This window comes from Ambystoma mexicanum, chromosome 14 (genome assembly GCF_040938575.1).
Source record: "Ambystoma mexicanum isolate Mex_15411 chromosome 14, UKY_AmexF1_1, whole genome shotgun sequence".
Taxonomy (NCBI): domain Eukaryota; kingdom Metazoa; phylum Chordata; class Amphibia; order Caudata; family Ambystomatidae; genus Ambystoma; species Ambystoma mexicanum.
In genome coordinates, this window is record NC_090940.1 from 161507871 (window position 1) to 161533471 (window position 25601).

General features: G+C 53.8%; 1 protein-coding gene across 3 annotated transcripts in view; it reads left to right on the top strand.

The window, feature by feature from the left end:
- The window catches only part of MGA (MAX dimerization protein MGA), an 872134-nt gene that overhangs the window by 743589 nt on the left and 102944 nt on the right, over positions 1-25601 (top strand). For all 3 annotated transcript variants that reach the window (XM_069638800.1, XM_069638798.1, XM_069638799.1), the window contains exon 23: positions 24535-24714. In XM_069638800.1, the coding sequence (XP_069494901.1) occupies positions 24535-24714 (180 nt within the window). The remainder of the gene's footprint in view (positions 1-24534; positions 24715-25601) is intronic.

Sequence of the window (25601 nt, forward strand, 5' to 3'; positions counted from 1 at the left end):
TCAGATTTTTACCGCACGTTCATGTGTTGGGATCCTCGTGCTATTGCTCTCGAGCGTTAGTGCTATTTTTTCACGTTTTTTCTCAAAAACTTCGTTTTTTCGGTCAGAAGAGCCTCAAGCTCCACCGATTCTCCATCCGATCAACGGGGACCCGTGTCGGATTCGCCTGCGCCCCTCAAGGGTGAAGATTTCGTCGAGCTACGCTTTTGGAGGACTCCAGAAGTTTCTCAGGCCCGGTCATGGCCCAGGAGAAGGGGAGCTCGACGCCCGGAAAGCTGTTCAGGGTCTGCCCTGGATGTCAGCTGCAGAACGTCTTCAAGGAGGACGAACACTCTTTTTGTCTTTACTGCCTACATGAGGACAAGACGCACGTGGAGAAGGACTGTGCGTGTTGCGGCAACATGTCGGAGCGGACCATGAAGGACAGCCATCAACGTCTCGCCAACTGGCTGGAAGGGAAGAGCCCGTCCGGCGAGAAGAAGAGGAAGAAAGCCGAGCGGTCTTCTAAGACCTTTGAGGACGCCCCGGCGACGGGGGTCCAACATAAGGCCAAGCACCGCGAGTCCGCTGGCACCGGGAGCGCCGAACGGTCGGGCTCTACGGGCGCCAGGCAGGGCGCACCCTCCCCGGCACCATCAACCACGAGCCAACGCTCTGGGTCGGGTAAGAGGAAGGCCGAGCACCCGGCAAAGCTCCTGGAGAGGCCCCGGTTGAGCTCGAAGGCGGAGGGGGAGCGAGGCAGTGTCCCCCCCCCACAAGGATAAGGCGGTGAGCGCACCTAGGGTGGTGAAGGCCTTAATCCATCCAGCGAAGCCCTCTATCGAAACTGTCGCGGCGGCCCTGGCTCAGCCTGTGGAGGCTACACCAGTGGTGGCGACCTCGGGGCTCAGAGTCTCCCTGCCACCTCGGAGGGAGTCCTCTTTTGTGCCCATCGATAGGACCCCCGTGAAATCCCCCGTGGGGAAGAAAAAGGGGGGGCAGGGCGTCGTCGTAGATTCGGCCTCAACCTCGGAGGAGGAGCTGGTCGAAGTCTTAAGCCACGGCCTCGGCGTGGAAGAAGACCGGCCCGTCGGGATGGATCCCGACGCAGGTGACGACGACATCGTCGAGGGTACCGACGGGGCCCCTGATCGCCCGTCGGATTCCCCTCTGCCAGCGCCGCGAGACAACTCGGCGGCCATTTTGTTGGCTATACAGTCCTTATGCTCAGAGATAAGGACGAGACTACCGTTGCCGACGGAACCTCTCCCGTCGGGGGACCCAGAACCGGGACCTTCTGGTGTTCCCCCTACCAAGAAAAGAAGGATCCACCCTCCGCCTCCTTTTCAGCCGTCGCGCCTCTTCCAGCCCTCCTCCCCGTCCACCCGAGGGGATGATACGGGGACTGACACGGCAGCGACGGGTACGGACGACGAGGTATATGACGAGGATGTACCGTCGTCGCCTCCCACCAGGGCTTCTCCGCCCGACGAGATTGGATCGTTCCACTCCATGATCACCAGGGCATCCGAGCTTTTCCAACTCTGCCCTGAGGAGAAGAAGAAGGAAGGTTTCCTTTATCAGCGGCGCGAGGCCAAGAGGAAGACGGTCCTCTCAGTGCCTCTATTGGACGACATTTGGGATGAGGGCCTCACCCTCCTCAAGAACCCTTCCACGACGCCAGCTAGAAGAGACCGGTACGAGAAGAAGTACCGGGTCCCGGACACGGCCCCCCTGTGCCTCCGGGCGCAGCCTACCCCGGACTCCGTCGTCTCCGCGGCAGCCAGGAAAAAAGCGGGGGGGGTGCGGCCTCCACAACGACTTCCCCACCGGACGGCGAGGGAAAGAAATTGGACGCTATGGGACTGTAGAAATCAGGACAGTAGGCGATGTGGTGTTTTGTAGACCTTTATTACACACTGGTTAAATGTAATGTCTTAACCACGGTAGTTGAACTCCAGGATTGACCCCACATTTACTTCACTGTGAGTAAAAGGCACCAGGAGTTCCTCTTCTCTGGTAGTGTCTCCTATTTTCCCGGACCCGGATAGGCCCACCAGTTGCTCTCACTCTCCTCTCCTTCTCCCTGCAAAAAGCAACCAAAACGCCATTAGGCCAGTCCCCTTTATACCTGGTGCTTGGAGGGAAAAAGGGCCAATCAGGGACAACTGCCCTCCCCCCCTTTCCGATTGGTGGGGACTCTAGGCACCCACCCTCTATAAATAGAGCTGCCTCCTCCTCCTCTCCTCCTCCTCCCTTACTCTGGCTGCCTGGTTCCGGCTCCCCCTCCCCTTTGTCAGCCACGCCCTCTCCTTTGGCCCCGCCCCCTCCCCATGGCGTCTCCCCTGAGGCATGCCTCCCGGAGGCCCGTACTGTTCGAGGCCCCAGGTTGCTGTTAGGGGTCTGCCCTGCTTGAGGTAAGGAGGGGGCTCTATTCTGTTCCCCTTGTTGTGCTCCTGTCCAGCTGTCTGGCGCACCTCCGACGCCGAGCGGTCGGCACACGCCGGGCTCTCCAATTCCCGAGCCTCGCCGCCGGAGGCCGCCGAGTCCTGTCGGGTTCGCGGGTCTCCCAGCCGCAGCGCCAGTGTACCAGGTCCTCGTGGACACACGCGGCGCTGCGGCTGCGGGGACCCGCGGCGCCGCGGCCGCCACGCCGGCACTGTCGCGGGCCGCCCACAAGGCTCTCCCTTCAACAGGGACGCCTCCCCGGCGGCCGCCCCCAGCGTCGCACACGCCCGCGGCATAGCGGGCTCCCTCAGCCGTGCATCCCGCTCCTCCCCGTCCACCCTCACCTCCTCACATACCCCCACCACGGATCCAGGCCGGTCGGGCCGGATCGAACTCCTGGATAAGTAATCCGCCACCAGCTGGAAGCTGGCAGGTCTATGCAAGGTAACGAAGTCGAAGGGCTGGAGGGACAGGAACCATCGCAGAACTCGTTGGTTGGAGTCCTTGTGTCTCGCCAACCATTGCAGTGGTGCATGGTCGGTATACAACGTAAACTTCCTCCCCAGTAGGTAGTATCGCAAAGAGTCCACCGCCCATTTAATGGCGAGACATTCCTTTTCAATAGTGGAATACGCTAACTCATGTGGAAGGAGCTTCCGACTCACAAAACAGATCGGTCTTAGGAACCCGTCTACCTCCTGCGTCAGGACCCCCCCAACCCCATGCCAGAGGCATCCGTCTGCAGGAAGAAGTGCTTCCGGAAGTCCGGGCATACCAACACCGGGTGGGACGATATACTGCGCTTCAACCCTTCGACGGCCAGTATGGCTGCGTGATTGGTTGACAGGTCCGGGGAACCCCCGATTTTCAATGCCTCGGTCAGTGGCGCAGCCAGGGAAGAAAAACCAGGAATAAAGCGCCTATAGTACCCTATAAACCCCAAGAAGGCCCTGATTTGTTTTCTGTTAGTTGGTACTGGGATCCCCTGAATAGCATCGATTTTGGACACCTGTGGCCGAATCACGCCGCCACCGACTATATGACCGAGGTACTTGGTTTCCTGGGTCCCTAGCACCGATTTCACGGGGTTGATGTGGAGTCCGGCCCGGGTCAGGGTGCCGACCACCTCGCGTAGATGGGTCAGGTGGTCATTCCATGATGCGCTGTATATCACGATGTCGTCCAGGTAGGCTGCAGCTTACTGGTCGTGGGGCTGTAGGAGGACGTCCATCAGCCTCTGAAAGGTGGCCGGAGCCCCATGCAACCCGAATGGTAGTACTTTATACTGAAAGAGCCCCTGGGGTGTAGCAAATGCGGTTTTTTCTTTGTCAGCTTCCCGTAGGGGGATCTGCCAGTATCCCTTGGTGAGGTCCAAGGTACTGAGGTACCGGGCAGCACCCAGCCTTTCCAGTAGTTCATCCATCCTGGCCATGGGATAGGCTTCGTAGTGGGATATCATGTTGAGCTGCCTAAAGTCCATACAAAATCGTACAGCCCCGTCTGGCTTGGGTACGAGTACGATCGGAGAACACCACGCACTGGTTGATGGTTCAATAATATCCAACCTAATCATTTCTTCGATCTCCTTCTTAATGATCGACCTTCGGGCCTCTGGGATCCTGTAGGGTCTCAGCCGGACTGTCTGTCCGTTTAGGGTTTCGATACGATGCTCCATTAGGCCGGTCCTTCCAGGTAAATGGGAAAAGGTGTTGCTATGTGGTTTGAGGGTCTCCAGGATCTCGTTCTTCATGTGTTCAGTGAGCGTTTCACCCCATTGTACCGCATCCAATTGGCCGGTTGCGTGGATCAACCCCGTATCCTGGGTGGCTAGAATATCGACCGGGGCAGGCTCAGTCCATTTCTTCAGCAGGTTTATGTGGTAGACCTTATGTGATGGGCTCCGGTCAGGTTGGTGTATCCGGTAATTCACTGGCCCCACCACGTCCTTCACTACATAAGGACCTCTCCACCGAGCCAACATTTTGTTCGTACTGGTGGGTAGTAACACCAGTACCTTATCCCCGGTTTCTAGTTTTCTTAGGCGACAGCCCTTGTTGTATGTCTTCTCCTGACGGTCTTGGGCTATATTTAGATGGGATTCTGCTAGTCCCCTCAAAGTAGACAGATGGTTCTTAAGGTCCTCAGCGTACTCGGTGAGAGACGTTTCCTTAGTGTTTTCCCAGTCCTCCTTAACCAGATCTAGGATTGTTCTGGGCTGTCTTCCAAACAGCAGCTCGAATGGGGAGAATCCTGTCGTTGACTGGGGGGTGTCCCTTAATACCATCAGGATCAGGGGTATGACTCGGTCCCAGTCCTTCCCCTCCGGACCTGTTACCCTCTTCATCATTTTCTTTATCGTTTGGTTGTACCTCTCCACCAACCCATCCGTTTGGGGGTGGTAGACGGAGGTACGCAGCCGTCTGATTTGTAGTCTTTCACAGACTTGTCGCATAACCGCCGACATGAAGTTTGTACCCTGATCGGTGAGGATTTCGGTGGGTAGGCCTACCCGTGCGAAGTAGGGGATGAGTTGGTCACATATTTGGTTAGCCGACGTCCCCTTTAGGGGAAAGGCCTCGGGGTACCGGGTGGCATAATCCACAATGACTAGCAGGTATCGATATCCACGACTGACTGGCTCGAGCGGGCCTACCAGGTCTATACCTATCCTTTGAAAGGGTATGGTGATCAAGGGCATCCGCTGAAGAGGCGCCTTGGCTGGCTTTTCCCCACTCGTCAACTGACAGATTTTGCATTCCTTACAGAATTTCGCCACCTCCCCATAGACCCCTGGCCAGTAGAAACGTTTTAGAATGTTTTGCTGTGTCTTTAGGGAGGCCATGTGGCCGCCACACGGGTGGTTATGTGCCAACTGGAGGACGATGCCCCTGTGTGTTTTGGGGAGGAGTAGTTGTTCCCTCCGTGCTCCTCCCTCCTCTTGGTAGACCCGATAGAGCAGGCCCTGTCTAGATGTAAAACCAGCTCCCTTGGTCAGGTCGGGGTCCCCATTTGTGATGGCTCTTTCGCGGGCCAATGTTAAGGTAGGGTCCGTCAAGGTTTCTCCCCGGATGGAATCCTCATGGTCCTCCGGGTTCCAGGCTATCCGTTGGGTGGCATACATGGAGGCGCATTGAGCAAGGCGAGCTTCCCTTCTTTTTCTGGCGGGTTTCTCTCGTCTCTGGGTGTTCGGGGGGATGGGCTCCCTGGCAAAGGGTGCTTCTTCCCACCATCCCTGGTCTAGGGCTTTGATGGTCTGGTGGAAGTGGGGCAGATCGGTCCCAATCACCACTGGGGCGGGTAAGGAGGGGAGGACGGCAGCTCTCATCTCTGTAATGTTAGGGCCCACCTCTACTGTTATGGATTTCATGGGGTAGGTTCTCACATCCCCGTGTATACATCGAATTGGGATACTAACATTGGTGAGATAAGGAGAATCACTTACGGTTGGTAGCACCGCTGTTTGCCTGCTTCCACTGTCGAGTAGGGCCCTGTCTTGGTTCCCGTCTACCCGGACGTCCATCTCGTAGAGACCTTGGCATCGTGGTCCTTGCTCGGTCCGCATAAATCCGATCTCCATCGGCTCGGTGCCTCTCTTCCGGGGACAGAACCGGGCTATATGGCCCCACTCACCACAGTCATAACATTGCGGTTGCCGGTACCCTGTGGACAACGGGGTGGACCGTGGGTCGGGTCCGCTCCTCTTCTCCTCGGATCCAGAAGGGCGTCCTTCCATGGCTCTCCATTTGGAAGGCCCTACTCGCAGGCTCTTGGTTGTGAGGGGTTCCAATGGTGGTATCGGGTTGCGAATGGGAGATCCGACTCCAAAAGTTTTACCAGTTCCCCCTGCCTTTTGGTAGGCTGACGCGATGTCGACAGCCTCAGATAAGGTGGGCCTGTGATGTTGTCGGACCCATCTTTGCATCGGAGGCGGTAGGGCCTCAATGAATTGCTCGAGGGTGACCTTTTCTAAGACTTCTGGGAGGCCTGTTCCCGGTACTTGTAACCACTTCTCGGTGAGGTCCTTAACCCGGTAGAAGAGTTGTCGTGGGTTCTCCCCTGGTCTGAGTTTAGTGTCGCGCAGCCTCATTCTGTAGGCCTCTTCATCAAGTCCCAACCGGTCCAATACAGCCTTTTTGATTTCAGCGTAAGGCGTGGTTCCGTTTGGGTTAACGGCCTGGTAGGCACCTTGCATGATGCCAGACAAAAGGGGAGCAACATACTGCCCCCAGCGGTCCACCGGCCACTGAGCGTTTCGGGCGATCCTCTCGAATGTGGTAAAAAAGAAAGCCGGGTCTTCGCCTTCCTTGAACTTCTGCAACACTGCGGAAGGGACCATGGGCTGGTTCCGGGTGCCGGTGACAGCATCCGTCAGGTGTTTTATCGTCTCTTGAAGTTGGTCCTGAGAGGTGGACTGCAGGTTACCCTGTAATTGTATTGCCTGCTGAAAGGCTTGGCGATCAGCGGCCGCCTGCTGGGCCTGAAGTTGGAAGAGCTGCTGTAACTGTTGTTGCCCCTCGGACAATGTCTGTATTATTTTCTCCATTGCGTTCTCTTAACCCTGCCGACTACGCCAGTTGTAGAAATCAGGACAGTAGCCGATGTGGAGTTTTGTAGACCTTTATTACACACTGGTTAAATGTAATGTCTTAACCACGGTAGTTGAACTCCAGGATTGACCCCACAATTACTTCACTGTGAGTAAAAGGCACCAGGAGTTCCTCTTCTCTGGTAGTGTCTCCTATTTTCCCGGACCCGGATAGGCCCACCAGTTGCTCTCACTCTCCTCTCCTTCTCCCTGCAAAAAGCAACCAAAACGCCATTAGGCCAGTCCCTTTTATACCTGGTGCTTGGAGGGAAAAAGGGCCAATCAGGGACAACTGCCCTCCCCCCCCTTTCCGATTGGTGGGGACTCTAGGCACCCACCCTCTATAAATAGAGCTGCCTCCTCCTCTCCTCCTCCTCCCTTACTCTGGCTGCCTGGTTCCGGCTCCCCCTCCCCTTTGTCAGCCACGCCCTCTCCTTTGGCCCCGCCCCCTCCCCATGGCGTCTCCCCTGAGGCATGCCTCCCGGAGGCCCGTACTGTTCGAGGCCCCAGGTTGCTGTTAGGGGTCTGCCCTGCTTGAGGTAAGGAGGGGGCTCTATTCTGTTCCCCTTGTTGTGCTCCTGTCCAGCTGTCTGGCGCACCTCCGACGCCGAGCGGTCGGCACACGCCGGGCTCTCCAATTCCCGAGCCTCGCCGCCGGAGGCCGCCGAGTCCTGTCGGGTTCGCGGGTCTCCCAGCCGCAGCGCCAGTGTACCAGGTCCTCGTGGACACACGCGGCGCTGCGGCTGCGGGGACCCGCGGCGCCGCGGCCGCCACGCCGGCACTGTCGCGGGCCGCCCACAAGGCTCTCCCTTCAACAGGGACGCCTCCCCGGCGGCCGCCCCCAGCGTCGCACACGCCCGCGGCATAGCGGGCTCCCTCAGCCGTGCGTCCCGCTCCTCCCCGTCCACCCTCACCTCCTCACAGGGACGCAGAGTCATCTCGTCTGCGGCGACGACGATTAAAGCGGCCAACGCCTTGGCTATCGTGGCCCGCTACGACAGGGAGCTCTGGCACAAACTGGCTCCCCTACTGGACTTCTTGCCGGACGACAAGAGGGCAGAGGCCCTGGAGATCCTGCAGGAAGGTGAGGTGGCTTCGGACCACGCCATTACCGTTGCGACGGACATCGCCGACACTGGGTTCCGCCAGTTGGGCAACGGCGTTTGCCTTAGGCGGCGTGGATGGCTCAAGGCTACGGACTTCCGTCAAGACGTTCAGACCAGAGTCCTGGACATGCCCTTCGATGGGAACAACCTGTTTGGGAAAACAGTGGACGATTCCCTTCAGGCCATTAAAGCGGACACCGAGACGGCCCGGGCCCTTGGAGTTCTGCAACAACGACGGACGCCCTTTCGGAGCAGCGGAGGCAAGGGCGCCTCCAAAAGTTCCGGCGGCGGTTTCTCCACCTACCGTCAAGCGGCCCGCTCGTCGGCTCAGGAGGCCCACAGAGGACGAGGCAAGTCTGGCGGACCCCGCCGTCGTCGCCAAGGAGGTCAAGGCGGCAAAGCCTCGTCGAAGCAGGATTGAACCGACCGTGGGGTCGGGCCCCCACCGAAGCACCCCGGTGGGAGGCCGGCTGGCGAGCTTCGTCAGCGTGTGGGAGTCCATCTCCACCGACCGTTGGGTGCTGGACGCCTTGGCCCGGGGCCACGCGCTCGAGTTTCAAAGAAGGTGTCCGCGCGTCCCCCCCGTGGCCAGGAAAGAACTTCACGTCCCTCAACTTCTCCTGGAGGTAAAGGCGATGCTCAGGAAGGGCGCCATCTAACTCGTCCCAAAGAGGCTTCAGGGCTCCGGAGTTTACTCGAGATACTTCCTCGTGAAGAAGAAGACGGGGGGATGGCGCCCCATCCTGGACCTGCGACGTCTGAACAAGTTCATCAAGGCGCAGAAGTTCCGGATGGTCACCCACCAGCACGTCCTGGGTCAGCTGGAGGAAGGAGACTTCCTGTCGTCGTTGGATTTGGAGGATGCCTACTTCCATATTCCCATCCTAAAGGGGCACTGAAAATTCCTCAGGTTTGTGGTCCAAGGGCGTCACTACCAGTTCAAAGCCCTCCCTTCGGACTACGGTCGGCACCCAGGGTATTCACCAAGTGCCTTGCACCGGTGGCGGCGCAGCTGCGCCGCGAGGGGATCCACGTCTACCCCTACCTGGACGACTGGCTCATCCGAGCCAAGACGAGGGAGCTCGCCGTGGATCACACGGCAAGGACCGTCCGACTTCTCACGGACCTGGGATTCTCCGTGAACTACGCCAAGTCTCACCTGGTACCTGCGCAAAACGCACTGTTTCTGGGAGCGAAGCTCGACACAGTGTCTCTTCTGGCCTCCCCGTCGGAGGAAAGGACCAGGTCCATCCTGGGCAAGGTACAGCGGATGTTGGTTTCCGACGCGACCAAGGTGAGGTCCATCAAGTCCCTCCTCGGAATGATGTCTTCCTGCATCTACCTCATTCCCATGTGCAGGCTCCGGATGCGCCCGTTGCAGGAGTTCCTGGACGCGCGCTGGATCCAAACGACGGGCAGCTTCGAGGAGAGGATCACACTCGACTAGAGTTTCCGCCAAGCGGTCCGGTGGTGGGGCAACCGCACGCATCTGACGGCGGGCATGGACTTCCAGACCCCAGACCACCAGGAGACGGTGACCACCGATGCCTCCCTGGAAGGGTGGGGAGCGCACACCGAAAATCTGCACGCGAGAGGCCTTTGGCTCCCGACGGAGAAGTCCCTCCATATCAACGTCCTGGAGCTCCGTGCAGTGTTCTGGGCCCTCAGGTCCTTCCTCCCGTCCCTCAAGGGCAAGGTGGTGAGGATCTTCACCGACAACACCACCACCATGTTTTACATCAGGAAACAGGGCGGAACCAGGTCCCCAGCACTGTCCAAGGAGGCGCAGGACCTGTGGCATTGGGCCGTTGCCCAAAGGATGTTTCTGGTGCCGTTTCATCTGGCAGGGATAAAAAACACCATCGCCGACTCACTCAGCAGGGAGCTGCGCTCGTGCCACGAGTGGGATCTACGGCAGGATCTAGTGGATCGCCTCTTCCGACGGCGGGGCACACCCCAGATCGACCTGTTCGCGACGGCGACGAACTCCAAGTGCCGGAGGTTCGCCAGCAGGTTTCCCCAGGCGAGGAGCATGGGCGATGCCTTCTCGTTCCCCTGGGAGGGCCTGTTCCTCTACGCGTTCCCTCCTTTGCCACTGCTAATCCGGCTCGTCAACCAGCTCAAGAGGTCACGGTGCAGGATGATCCTCGTCGCACCTGCGTGGCCGAGGCAGATATGGTTCCCGGACCTTCTGGACTTGTCAGCGTCCCCGCCAATCAAGCTGCCGGTGGACGCGGATCTACTCTCCAGGGAAGGAGGCGCCATCCTCCACCACGACCCGAAATCGCTGAACTTGCAGGCCTGGCTCCTGCAGCGCTAGAGTTTGGAGGATACGACATACCGGCCGACTGCAGAGAGGTTCTTGCAAAGGCCAGGGCGTCCTCGACTCTTAAATGCTACGGACACAAATGGAAGAGGTTCTCTGTCTGGTGCCACGCACAGAAGATTAACCCTCTACGGATTACGGCTCCCCAGGTACTGCCGTACCCGCTGACGCTGGCCAAAGCTGGACTGGCACACGCGTCCATCAAGATTCATCTTGCTGCGATCTCCCGATACACCAGAACCACGGGCCGGACGTCCTTGTGGTCTCATCGTCTGGTGAAAGAGTTCATGAAGGGACTGTTCAGATCGTTCCCGCCGGTGAAGGCTCCGGCCCCGGCGTGGGAGCTCAACGTGGTGCTGACCAAGCTCATGGGACCTCCGTTCGAGCCTCTGCACTCGGCCCCGTTGAAGTTTCTGTCGTGGAAAACAGCGTTTCTTGTGGCCATCACCTCCGCACGATGGGTGGGAGAGATCCAGGCCCTTTCATGCAAGGTCCCGTACTTGACTTTTCACGACACGAGGGTAGTGCTCAGGACGCACCCCTCCTTCATACCCAAGGTACCGTCGGACTTCCATCTCAACGAACCCTTGGTGTTGCCTGTGTTCTTCCCGTCGCCTTTGTCGCCGGCTGAGAGGACTTTGCACTCGCAGGATGTGGCTAGAGCGCTGAAGTTCTACGTGGACCGCACGAAGTGTTTTCGGAAGACGTCACAACTCTTTGTGAACTTTGGACCTGTCAATCAGGGGAAGGCTCTCTCGAAGGCTTCCATTTCCAGATGGCTCTCCGGCTGTATCATGTACTGTCATCGGTTGGCAAACCGACCGCTGCCTGGCCGTCCGAGAGCCCATTCCACCAGAGCGATCGCAGCTACCACGGCGTTCCTTTCTGGTGTGCCCCTGCTGGACATATGCAGGGCTGCTACGTGGAGGTCGACGCACACCTTCACGAAATTCTACTGCGTCGATCGGGATTCCATGGAGGAGTCCAGGGTCGGCCAAGCAGTGCTGCGCAACCTGTTCGCCTGAGGTGAGCCTGGTGAGGAGGTAAGATGCTTAATGTTGAGTTTGATGTACTGCTTAATGTTGAGCCGTTGCCACCTCCCGTGGTTGTGCATGTGGGTACTGCTATGTATTCTTTATTCATGAGCATGTGAATCCATGCCAGACCCCATGCTGGAGAAGGAACAAGTTACTTACCTGTAACTGTTGTTCTCCGGCATGGGTCTGGCATGGATTCACATGCGAACCCTCCCGCCTACCCCTCTGCGGCTCTTCACTTGGTCATACTGCCACTTCACGTGCTTCCAAATCTGAAGATGGCTGCCAGAGGCGGTGCTTAGGTAGAGGGCAGTCATTGGCTGTGGTCAGTATGACGCAGAGACCAGTGATTGGTTATTACTACGAAAGACAGATCAGAAACGAAACTGATACTGGTTTTTTCTTTACCGAGGATTCCCAGCCTGACGACGGGGAATATTCATGAGCATGTGAATCCATGCCAGACCCATGCCGGAGAACAACAGTTACAGGTAAGTAACTTGTTCCATCTCTGACGTCTCTAAGAAGAAGTCACTACCAGCTGCACCTCCTCCGAGGTATTCTTCCTTTCCTTCCCCCCGAAGCTCACTGTCTGCAGAGCTCTGGTTTTCTCTAGGCTGGACTACTGCAACAGCCTCTTTCTAAATCTGCCTGCCTCTACTCTCCACCCTCTGCAACTCATCCTAAACAGGACTGCGAGACTTGTCCTTGGCCTCAAGCCCAGGGATCGTATCTTTCCGGGACTGAAATCTCTGCACTGGCTCCCAGTAGCGGCGAGGATCAAGTTCAAAACCCTCTGCATTGTCCACAAGGCCTTCTGCGGCCTGGGACCTCAATATTCAACTCTCTCTTCCTAAATATCTTCCCTCTCGAGTTTTTCTCTCATCTGCCTGTTAGGCAACGTTTGTAAGCAGTACCCTCTGCAACGGAAGACCCCGTGGCACCGGAGGATCCCGCGGCACCAGGGCCATCAAGCGCGCCCCCTACCAAGAAGAGGAGAGTTCATCCTCCAACGACTTTTCACCCCCCCCCCCTTACCCTCCACCGAGGGAGGATACAGAGCCAAACACAGCGACGACGGGTACGACGACGACGGTGGATTAGGGGACACCCCATCTCCGCCACCCAGAGCCTCACCGCCCAACACCATAGGCTCGTTCCATGCCATGATCTCGAGGGCCTCAGATCTCTCAACTGACTCCAGAGGAAAATGAGAAAGAGGGTTTCTTGTGCCAGCGCCGCGAGGCGGCGAGGAACCGTGCTGTCAATCCCTCTGTTGGACGACATCCGGGACGAGGGACTGTCCCTCATGAAGAACCCGTCCTCAGCCCCAGCGAAGCAGGACCGGTACGAAAAGAAGTACAGGGTGCCGGACTCTGCACCCAAGTGCTTGAGGTCCCAGCCTTCCCCAGATTTGGTGTTCTCGGCTGCAGCGAGGAAGAAATCTTCTGGCTCTTCCATGTCAACGACCTCCCCCTCACCGGACAGCGAGGGGAAGAAGCTAGACGCCATGGGATGACGGGTCATCACGTCAGCAGCGACGACCATCAAGGCGGCCAACACCCTCGCCATCGTGGTGCGCTACGACAGGGAGATCTTTGGTTTAAGATCGCTCCCCTCCTAGACTTCCTTCCCGATGACAAGATAGCAGAAGCGTTGGAGATCCTGTAGGAGGGCTAGGTCACATCGGATCATGACGTTCCAGTGGCTACGGACATTGCCGACACTGGATTACGCCAAATGGGCAACAGCGTTTACCTTCGTCAGCGAGGATGGTGGAAGGCCACCAATTTACGCCAGGAGGTGCAGTCGAGGGTATTGGGCATGCCCTTCGACAGGGATAATTTGTTCGGAAAGACCGTGGACGAGTCCTTTCTGGGCATCAAGGCGGATACCGAGACGGCTCGTGCCTTGGGCACGCTACAACAGCGGCGGCCATCCTTTCGGACTTCCAGAGGCAAATCCCAAGGTACCTTCAAGGGCTTTGGCGGAAGCTCATCGTCCTACCGTCAACCGTCCCGCACTTTGGCCCAGGAGGCCTACAGGGGCCGCAGCAAGTCCAGAGGAGGTCGCCGTCATCGCCAAGGTCCCCAGGCAGCGCCTCCGCGCCGTGACGTCGGGGGGCCCCCCCCGTGCACCCCGTGTGGAAGTCCATCTCCACCGACCGTTGGGTGCTGGCCGCTCTGTCCCACGGACACACTCTGGAATTCCAACAAAAGTGTCCTTGCATACCACCTGTGGCCAGGGAGGAAAACCATGTCCCTCAGCTTCTGCTGGAGGTGTGGGCTATGCTGAAGAAGGGCGCAATAGAGCTCGTCCCAAAGAGGCTCTGGAGTTTACTCTCGGTACTCCCTCTCCAAGAAGAAGACGGGCGGTTGGAGGCCCATCCTGGACCTCCGCCACCTGAACAAGTATAACAGATCCCAGAAGTTTCGGATGGTCACCCTTCAGCACTTGCTAGGACAGCTGGAAGAAGGGGACTTCTTGTCGTCGCTGGACTTGGAGGCTGCCTACTTTCACATCCCCATTCAAAAGGGACACAGTTTCTGCGCTTCGTGGTTCAAGGCCCTTCCCTTTGAATTGAAGTCTGCGCCAAGGGTTTCAACCAAGTTCCTGGCGCCAGTGGCTTTGCGGCTGTGTCTACGAGGGGTCCACGTTTACCCCTACCTGGACGACTGGCTCATCCGAGCAAAATCGAGGTAGATCGCCGTCGCACACACAGCGGAAACCGTCCAGCTGCTGACTGAGATGGGATTCTCGAACTATGCGACGCCCTTGGATTCAGGTGTCGGGAAGCTTCGAGGACAAGATATCTTTCGATGAGGGGTTTACGTCGAGCGATACTGTGGTGGGGAGTCCGCGTGCATCTGTCGACGGACGCAGATTTCTAGACCCCACCTCATCAGGAGACGGTCAGGACGCACGCCTCCCTGGAAGGATGGGGTAGGCACACCAGAAGTCTCCACGCAAGAGGCATGTGGCTACCAGAGGAGAAGTCATTGCTTCTGATGTTTGTTAATCTGCTCAGAATCACATGCTGTGCATAGTCCAACATCCAGTGGTCACTGCAGAGTATTGCATTTTGTTTTTCGTAGTCGAAAAGGGGACGTCGACATAGGCGTGTTTGTAATACTATCCCTATAGTGACGTGTAGTGTACCCACAATCCCTCACTTGTCGAGGTCTCTCAGATTGTTTTTTTCTGCCCAGAATACTGGTTGCCTTATGCGCAGCTCGTAAGAGACATTGCCATTACCATTATTCGACCCTTGGTCGTTTTTTTGTCCGTTATCGCTAAATACGTACGCCCCCAGCCCTCCTTCGACGGCTAAGCTACTTCCCCGCTGAGTCAAGATCTTTGGAGGTGGTTTCGAGGAGGCGATCCTTTCGGCGCTGCTGAACACGTGGCCCGGCCTCGCTGGCCTACACAGTAGGGAGAGCGGGGGTTGTGTGGATATTTCTGTTTCCTTTTAGAATGCCTTTCTCTTTCACCCCCCTTTCCTTCGGGGTCGTTATCACTTACTCTTGTATCCTCAGCTATGGAAAGGACTCCTTTTAGATTTTGCCCTCGTTGTGACAGCAAATTCACGTGGAAGGATAAGCATAAGTGGTGTAACCGCTGCTTACCTCTCGACCACAACGAGGACGGCTGTGCGGCCTGTAAACTCCTTCGCCCAAAAACTTTAAAGGACCACAGGGTTAAGAGGTGGACAGCCTTCCTATGTCTAAGGCTGATTCCTCACCCGCCGCCGCTGAATGTGACGAGGGGGACAGTGATAACACTACCTCTGTATCGGAGGTTGATGACCTCTCTAAGGAGCGTTCCGCTCCTCTGCGTCTGTCCCCGGCCCCGACCGGTTCGGCTCATGCCCTACTTATGGGGATGTATACCCCGCCAACGCACATGGAAAACATAAGACTAAACACACAACCCATTGCCCTCCTTTGACTAAGTCGAAGAAAGCCCTAGCGCCAACAGAGACGCCGGGTCTACCGGCAGCCTCCGCCGACCCTAAGGGTCGCAAGCCCTCCCCGCAGCCGCATGTGCAACTACCGACTGGGCCCTCCACAAATAAGGGCGCTACCACCAAAATGCCAGACGACACGCCTCGTAAGAGAGCGACCGTCGGTGAAAGTGTTCCGGCATCGTCGAAATCCGTGCATGATCAGCCCTTGACGGACAGTTTAGTCGTCGAAATCCTAGCTAGAATAGTCTCCACTGACGCTCAAAGACGGGCGAAGGAATCGCTGAATCCCGTTCACAAGGCCAGGGAGACGCCGAAAACAGACAGAAGGTATGCCGGAACGCACCTCTCAGTCGAAAGAAAAACCTAGAGATACACCCCCAGTGTCGCACCCACGAGAAGGGTTCTCAGAGGGCGACGGGAGTATTTCCTCCACGCTGTGGGAGAGATCTCGACGGCTACAGGCGGAAGAGCACCCCTTTCCGACTCCAGACCGTTCTGGGTTACCCCAGTGGACTTTAGAAAGATTCCAATCGTGTATCGACAAACTAAATGGGTTCATGTCCACTCCTGAACACGTTACACACAAGAGGCCAAGGGAGATACTTCATGAAGACCCTAGGGCCAAATATCCTAGACTCTTTGACCCACTTCAAGAGGATATTCATGCATATGACCTCACTGAAGAGGACTCTCAGTTTCAAGAGGATGATGAGTTTATAAATAATGAGGAACTACAAGACCCTGTAGAGGGCTTTGAAGAATACCCAGACATGGGGGGAAAGGACTTCGAAGAAGACCCTGACATAAGTGGCTCACAGCCTTGGCAGTCCCCAGGGGCGTCAACAGACCCTGACGTCCTGGATCTGAACTCTCCTCAAACTACACCGGTCAGAAACCCTTCACCAGTAGATGGACAGCCCACTTTTAATGCACTGCTACGTAAGGCAGCAGCACATTTTGAAATTGATACAGGGGAAATTTCTCCAGAGATAGACTTTGTGCAGAAAATAATTAAGGAGAAACCTCTTACTAGTCAGGCCATTCCCCTTCTCGCCTCAGTCAAAAGACGGCTCTTCCATCTTTTTTTTCAACACCTGCTTTGGTTAGAGGGGTCAACCCAAGGATTCAGAAACTTTTCAGTCCCTCACCGTCAGACCCTTTATATATTAGGGGTCACTCAATACCTGACTCCTTGGCAGTAACCACCACAAGGAGGAGGGCAGGGGTTCCGCTATCTACTAGCGAGGCACCCCCAGACAAGGAGGGAAAGAAGCTTTACCTCTTGGGAAAAAGGATTACATCCTCAGCAGCTTTCTCCACCAGAATTACCAATAACAATTCCTTACTGGCAAGCTACACGGATGCCCAATGGAGAAAGTTACGCGAAGGCCTCGAAGAAGACCCTGAACCCTTACAAACCTGTTTGTTAGCCACTGTGACAGAAGGTACTCTGGTAAACCAGAACATCATCAAAAACACGCTACATGCTGCAGAGACAGCTGGCCGGTCTTTAGTCCAGGGAATACTTCTCAAGCGTCATATCTGGCTCAGAAACTCTGGTTTTAAGCCAGAGACCCAGGCGTCCCTCATCAACAAATCAATTGAGGACTCAAACCTCTTTGGCAAGGCGGTGGACGACGCACTGGAGACAGCTAAGAAGGAATATGATACCCTAAAAGCTCTAGATCAAATCACAAGACCTCCTAATAAGCCAGCTTACTGCAACAGACGCTTTTTTCGTGGCCAACGACAAAACCACCAACAACAGTACTCCTCAGCAGGCAACCGGTCCTCCACTCAAGGAACCAGGGGACAATATGCTCAGAGAGGACAACGTTGTGGCAAGAGGTTGCGGCCCCACTCCTAGAGGCTCCCCAGCTACCAACACCAAATGACCCGAAGATTCGGGTCCCCTCCCATGCATCTCCGGTCGGGGGCCGGTTAACATCATTTCTACCAGCATGGGAGGGAATAACCACAGACCGCTGGGTACTGTCATCCATAGCCCACGGATACTGCATCGAGTTCAATCGGTCCCCTACATTCAGGCCCCCGAGGGGAGGACTCATATACCCGGAGCACCTCGCCATCCTTCTTCAAGAAGTCGAACTGCTACTAGAAAAAGGAGCAATAGAGGTTGTGCCTCTATCACAGGTAAAGGAGGGTATTTATTCAGTGTACTTCCTTGTACCCAAAAAGGATTTAACCATGCGCCCTGTACTAGATCTTCGCCCATCGAACAAATTTGTAAAACCTCAAAAATTACAGGAAGTAATTCCCCTGCTCTCACAGGGGGATTGCATGGCAACACTGGACATGAAAGATGCATACTTTCATATTTCAATGTTGCCAGCGCACAGAAAATACCTCAGGTTTATGATAGAGGGCAAACACTACCAGTTCTAAGTGTTACCCTTCGGCATAGCGTCAGCGCCGAGGGTTTTCACGAAAGTAGTGGCAGCGGGCCACCTGCGCAGGTTGTCTGTTCCAGTATACCCTTATCTTGACGATTGGCTCATAATAGGGGATTCTTACGAGACATGCTTCTCAAATACCCAAAAGACTGTGGACCTTTTGTTCCAGCTGGGCTTCTCCATCAACGAGAAGAAGTCCAGCCTAGACCCCAGTCAAGTCAAGCAATTCCTAGGGCCTCTAATTCGAACAAAGGACAGTCTTGTCTTTCTTTCCAGCGAGAGGGTCCAAAATATGCTGTTTCAGATCCCTCAATATGTAGCCGGTCGAGAGGTGACGGTACGCAAAGCCATGTGATTGCTAGGAATGATGGCGTCATGTATTTATTTGGTACCTCACGCGCGGCTGCGCATGCGTCCAATGCAAGAGTGGCTCAACAGCCAGTGGTGTCAGGCCAGCGGACAATGGGACGATCTAGTGGTGGTCTTGCAGGCCCTGGTTCTCTCGCTGCGGTGGTGGTCAAAGGAAAACCTTGTAAATAGGGAAACCATTCGCCACCCCCGCAGTGGAAGCCACTCTAACCACAGACGCATCCCTCACAGGATGGGGCGCTTACCTATCCCATCAGACTGCACACAGTTTGGACTCCGGCGGTAGCGTCCAAACACATAAACTTGCTGGAACTACTGGCCGTCTTCAAGGCACTGAAGGCTTTCCAGACAGATCTTCAAGGGAAGACAGTGCTGGTCCTCACAGACAGCACCACAGCAATGTACTACCTGAACAAGCAAGGGGGCACTCACTCTCCAGGACTGTCCAAGCTGTCCCAGAACCCCAGAACATTTGGAAGTGGGCTCTCAGACACAACATGTTCCTGTTATCTCAACATGTACCAGGGGAACTCAATCTTCTGGCAGAACTCAGCAGAGACTTCACTCTGCCCGCAGAGTACGAATGCCGATTACAAGAAGACATCGTCTCCAACGTTTTTGCAGAATGGAGATTCCCATAAATAGATCTGTTCGCAACTCCGGAGAACACCCAATTCCAAGATTACGCCTCCGGGTACCCCCAGAACCGCTCCAAGGGGAACGGTCTCTGGATGACATGGTCAGGGAAATTTGTTTACTCTTTTCCCCCAACTCCCCTTCTCAACATGATAGTGCACAAGATGCACCAGGAACCAGTTACCATGATACTATTGGCCCCAATGTGGGCCCGGCAACCCTGGTTCACTCACCTAATGGAGATGTCACTGTCTCCACCGGTGAAACTACCCCGCCCGTACAGCATGCTATCACAGGACAGGGGCAGAACACTAAATCCATGCCCACAGACCGTGAACTTAGCAGCTTGGCTCCTGATGTCATAGAATTTGGACATTTGCAGCTCCCTTAGAGATGCATGGACATTCTTAGGGAGGCCAGAAAACCAAACACTCGTTACTGCTATTCTAGGAAGTGGAAATGGTTCGTCATCTGGTCTAGGGCTAAAAGCATCAACCCCGTTGACTGCTCTCCCACACAAATTGTTCTAGAACTTACTCACTTGTTAGACTCAGGATTAGTCTTTAATTCTATTAAAGTTCACCTAGCTGCACTCCCGCATACACCTCGTCTCAAAATAAAGTGTCATGGTGGAAAGTTGCAGTTATTAAAGCCTTCATGGAGGGAGTGAAGAGAATTCACCCTCCTATATCTAACCCAGCTCCCGGATGGGACCTGAATGTTGTACTAACCAGGCTAATGGGCTCCCCCTTCGAACCCATGCACAAAGCAACCCTTAAGAATCTCACTCTTAAAACTGCATTCTTAATAGCTATCACCTCCATTAGGAGAGTGAGTGAACTACAAGCGCTCTCTATACTAGATCCCTTTGTAACAGTTCACAAAAATAAGGTGGTTCTACGCACGCACCCTAGGTTTGCACCGAAATTCATTTCTAAATTCCATGTCAACCAGTCTATAGAACTACCAACGTTCTTTCAAAACCCATCAAACTTGGGAGAAAAGAGCCTGCACACACTGATGTGCGCAGAGCGATCATGTTTTATATAGAAAGAACTAGACCACTGAGAAAGACTAATCAATTCTTTGTCTCGGTGGCGGCAGGAAGAGAAGGAGATGCCGTTTCCAAACCCACTATATCTAGATGGATTGTCCAGTGCATCACTCTCTGTTATACTCTTGCTAAGAGAGAACTGCCCTTCAAGCCAAGAGCACACTCTACTCGAGGCACTGGGGCTTCCATAAATTTCATTGCAAATGTTCCCCTTGAGTTCATTTGCAAAGCGGCAAACTGGAGTTCTGTACACACCTTTACAAAACACTACTGTCTAGATGCCCATTCTAGATCTGATTCCCAGGTGGGACAAGCAGTACTAAGACATCTTTTCTCTACTGTTCCTTCTCACAACCCACCTCCAACTCCGGGTACTGCTCGCTAGTCTATGCACAGCATGTGATTCTAAGCAGATTAACAAACATCAGAAGACATGCATTACTTACCGTAAAAGCTTTTTTGATGGTTGTATCTGCTTAGATTCACATGTGCCCACCCTTCCTCCCTGCTCGGATGGAAGGAACATAGACGTCTTATTACTTTCTCTTTTCTGTACTCGCGTACTAACAAGGCTCCCTAAGGGCAGAAATAATACAGAGGGACCTCGACGCGTGAGGGATTGTGGGTACACTACACGTCACTATAGGGATAGTATTACAAACACGCCTATGTCGACGTCCCCTTTTCGACTATGAAAAACAAAATGCAATACTCCGCAGTGACCACTGGATGTCGGACTATGCACAGCATGTGAATCTAAGCAGATACAACCATCAGAAATGCTTTTACGGTAAGTAATGCATGTCATATCAAAGTGCTGGAACTGCGGGCAGTGTTTTGGGCCCTCAAGTCTTTCCTTCCATCCCTCAAGGGCAAGGTCATACGGGTCTTTACAGACAACACCACCACAATGTTCTACATCCGGAAGCAGGGGGGCACCAGATCCCCAGCACTCTCCAGAGAGGCGCAGGAGCTATGGCACTGGGCCGTTGCTCTGGGGATGTTTCTCGTCCCGTTTCATCTGGCAGGAGTGAAGAACACCATCGCCGATTCCCTCAGCAGGTAGCTGCGCTCTTGCCACGAGTGGGAGCTTTGGCAGGACCAAATGGATATTCTGTTCCAACGATGGGGCAATCCCCACATCGATCTGTTTGCAACGGCGACGAACACCAAGTGCCGGAGGTTCACCAGCAGGTTTCCCCAGCCCGGGAGCATTGGGGACGCATTCTCATTCCCCTGCGACGGCCTGTTTCTGTATGCGTTCCCTCCGTTGCCATTGCTTCTGCGACTAGTCAATCAACTCAGACGGTCCCAGTGCAGGATGATCCTCGTCGCACCGGCGTGGCCGAGACAGATATGGTTCACGGGCCTTCTTGACTTGTCAGCGTCCCCTCCGATCAAGCTTCCGGTGGTTGCAGATCTTCTTGCCAGAGAAAGAGGCGCGATCCTGCATCACGACCCAGGGTCGCTGAACTTGCAGGCTTGGCTCCTGCAGTGCTGGAGTTTGGAGGATACGATATCCCGGCGGACTGCAAGGGGGTGCTTGCCAAGTCCGGGGCTTCGTCTACACTGAAATGCTACGGACATAAGTGGCAGAGGTTCGCAGTCTGGTGCCGTGCACAGAAGATCGACCCTCTACAGATTTCGGCTCCACAGGTGCTGCCGTATTTGCTGTCGCTGGCCGAAGCGGGGCTGGCGCATGCTTCCATCAAGGTTCATCTGGCGGCTATCTCCCGTTAAACCAGAACTCAGGGACAGTCATCGCTATTGTCACACCGCCTGGTCAAGGAGTTTGTCAAAGGACTTTTCTGTTTGTTCCCGCCGGTGAAGGCTCCGGCCCTGGCATGGGAGCTCAATGTGCTGCTGACTAGGCCCATGAGTCCACCTTTCGAGCCTATGCTTTCTGCGCCACTGCAATTGTCGTGGAAAACAGCGTTTCCTATGGCCATCACCTCCGCACGATGAGTGGGAGAGATCCAGGCCCTCTTGTAAGCCACCTTACTTACATTCCACAAGACGAGGGTGGTGCTACGGATGCACCCCTCCTTCATGCCCAAGGTGCCGTCGGACTTTCATCTAAACGAGCCCTTGGTGTTACCTGTATTCTTCCTGACGCCTTTGTCGCCGGCTGCGAGGACTTTGCACTCGCTGGATGTGCAAGAGCGCTGAAGTTCTACGTGTGCCGCACAAACAGTTTTCGGAACACGTCACAACTGTTTGTGAACTTTGGCCCTGTGAACCAAGTGAAGACCCTCTCCAAGGCTTCCATTTCCAGGTGGCTCTCCGGCTGTATCACTCACTGTCACTGGTTGGCAAACCGACCACTGCCTGGCCGTCTGTGAGCCCATTCTAGCGGAGCGATCGCTGCTACAACGGCGTTCCTGTCTGGTGTGCCCCTGCTGGACATCTGCATGGCTGCTACGTGGAGGTCGACTCACACCTTCACGAGATTCTACTGCGTCGACAGGGATTCCAGGGAGGAGTCCAGAGTCGGCCAAGCAGTGCTGCGCAACCTGTTCGCTTGAAGGTGAGCCTGGTAAGGAGGTAAGAAATTGCTTCTGTCGAGCCTTGCCGCCTCCCGTGGTTGTGCATGTGTGTACTGCTATTTATTCTTTATTCATGAGCATGTGAATCCATGCCAGATCCCATGCTGGAGAAGGAACAAGTTACTTACTTTTAACTGTTTTTCTCCAGCATGGGTCTGGCATGGATTCACATGCGAACCCTCCTGCCTGCCCCTCTGCGGCTCTTCTCTTGGTCTTACTGCCACTTTACGTGATAGCAAATCTGAAGATGACTGTCAGAGATGGGCTTAGGTAGAGGTAGAGGGCAGTCATTGGCTGGGGCAGTATGACCCAGAGCTCAGTGATTGGTTTATAGGAGAAAGACAGTAGGAGAGAAACAGTTTGTAAACAAACTGAAACTGTTTTTTTCTGTTACTGAGGATTCCCAGGCTGATGACGGGGAATTTCCATGAGCATGTGAATCCATGCCAGACCCAATGCTGTAGAACAATAGTTACAGGTAAATAACTTATTCCTTTTTTTTACTTTTAAATTATTTGTAGGGTGCTACCAAAGTGGCCCGGAGGCATACGGGCGCCGAAAGTAGAAGGTAGAAAAGATCTGGGGGAGGGCTGAGGTACTTGCCACCACAGATTATCTAAACAGATGCTTTTTAAGTTGTTTCTTAAATCCCTCCAAAGACTGGCAGTTTCTTAACTCAATTGGCAGTGTGTTTCATTTAGCAGGTGCAGCCACCCAGAAAGCCCCCTTTCTTACCAATTGAAGTGAAGCTTTCAGTATTTGCAGCAATTTCGCACTGTTTGAGCGAAGGGAGCGTACTACCGGTTTGTTTTTAAATCTGCAGGCAATGTAGGCATGGAAAAGCTGTGTCAGAGATTTGTAGCTAATGGTAAGAATCCTAAAATCTATCCTCTCGGCAACGGGTAGCTAGTGCAGTCTTCTAAGCACCTCTGACACATGTGCATACTTTCACATCCCCATGATCGCTCTAATAGTGCTATTTTCTATAACTTGAAGTTTAGCGAGTTCTGTTTTTCTCACCCCTGCGAGAAGAGAGCCACAATAATCAATTTTCGATGAGATGATGGCTCGGGCAATCGTTTCACATCCCTTTTGGGACAGAAATGGGCGAATATGTGAGAGAAGCCAAATATAATAAGACGATGCTGAGACAAGACTGTTGAATTGAGCAGACATGCTTAATGTCTGATCAAATATCACTCCTAATATTTTTATATTTCCTTTTGTGGGAATGTCATGATTCGCAAGGCAGAAGGACTCCTAATCCTTCCTGCCCCAGACTAACCATTTCTGGATTTGAAGTATGCAGCTGCTGCACTTTGGGTTGACTGCATGCTCTTATGTAGGCCAAGGTGCTGGGTCTGAACGGCAGGGTGACTCCACCCATCTTTCACTCTGCCCTGGGGCAAATAACTGTTTCCTTTCATCAAGAGCTGCAGGTATTCCTTTAATTAAGACGCGTTATCTCGCCTGGCCAGAGGAAGGAACATTTGGGTTCTTTTTGGTGAGACAGTGGTGGCTCATTCTCTGAAACAACTGGTGCATAGCATACATAGTTTCTTATTGTATTTATTTTGTTCTTTCTTTGTTGTTCTTGGATGTGTGTTATATTCATGGCTAACGTGCTGCCTTGCATTCACTTCCTAGAGCTTTGAGGCACTGCAGTGTGTTTCAGAGCTCAGGAAAGAAAATCAACAAATCAATTAAAGTGCACCAAACAGGATTTAGAGCACCATAGGACTTGGCTGGAGTCCTAGGGGCCCATAAGAAAACACAGACCACAAAGGCCCTCTACTTACTGGATAAGTGCTTCTTTGTGGAGCTCCTATTACAATTTAGTAGGCAAGTGTTACTTTTACTGTTGTGAGATCTTTTTCCCCCCAGTAGTAATTACAATACACACACCACTCCTTAGTACTTGTGTTAGTTGTGCAATCTGAAACATGAAAATATGTAGACCGTGATAAAGCATCTTTGTTCTTATGAACTCAATAAAAACATTTTTTAATTGATCATGGAGAAGAATGATTTGATTAAAATAATGTGTTGATTTCCTTTGTCATACAGAGGAACCTGCGACATCCAGAATCAATTTAAATGCTGCGAGTGTGATGGTAACCCCTCAGGGACAGGTTTTCTCCCTAAAGAACTCGCACATGCCTGCGCATGTAACCTCTGTTCCCTCCACCATTTTCCAAGCGGATATGAGTTCCCAAGCTACCTGCAAACCATTAAAAACACAACAAGGTAATATAATCTGTTGATTATTATATTAATCGGATTAAGAAAACTATATTGTTCAGCCTGCATAAACATATCTTTTAATTCGAAGGGAAGGGGAAACTAATTCATTCATGAATGAGCACTGGTGTGCAAAAGTGAAACCTTTTATTGTAGTGTTTGAAATAAACCCCCAAAAGTCTGTGCTTGTCCAAGTCACGTCTAAATAATGATGTGAGCATATTTAGATATGTGTTTGAGATGAAACCGTAATAATTCGAAATAATATCTTGGCATTAGAGTAATACCTTATACTTGAAGAAAGAAATTGCAATTATCATTTGACAAAAGCATATTTATGGCATCTCAGTTAACCTAGAGCTGTTTGCTGCTATTAGCTCTTTTTGTTGTTCAATATTGGGTGTATAGGTAATTTTGGGGAAGGTAGGAGACAAAGCACTGATATGCCAGGATTACTACTTTGGGTTTCTATGACCTCTTTTTGGGGCCACTCAACTTTTTGCTTTTTTCTCCATGTCTTTTTTGGTTCCTTAATCTCTTTTTGGTAGCTAGTGGGACTTATCCTGAGGTCCCCCTGCCATTACCACCCTTTATACCTTACTTAAGGTATATGGTATTGGGTCGCCCCTAAGGTGCTCAGTACCAGGTGTGCCTCTCAGGCGCCCCATTTTCACCATAAGTTGATTTTATAACACAAGAAAATTGGCAGAGAAAGGACCCTAAAGGGTGCAGCGCATGGATGGCAAGTTTGGGTGCTTGCTGGTGGGCTGCGGATGAGAGCGATAGTGGGAACCTGCCAAATTACCCACAGAGTAAAAGATAAAAGAAGACTGGGTTTGCTCTCACACTGAAATGGAGCCCATTCATTTCATTTAGCAGCGGACGCGCTGCAT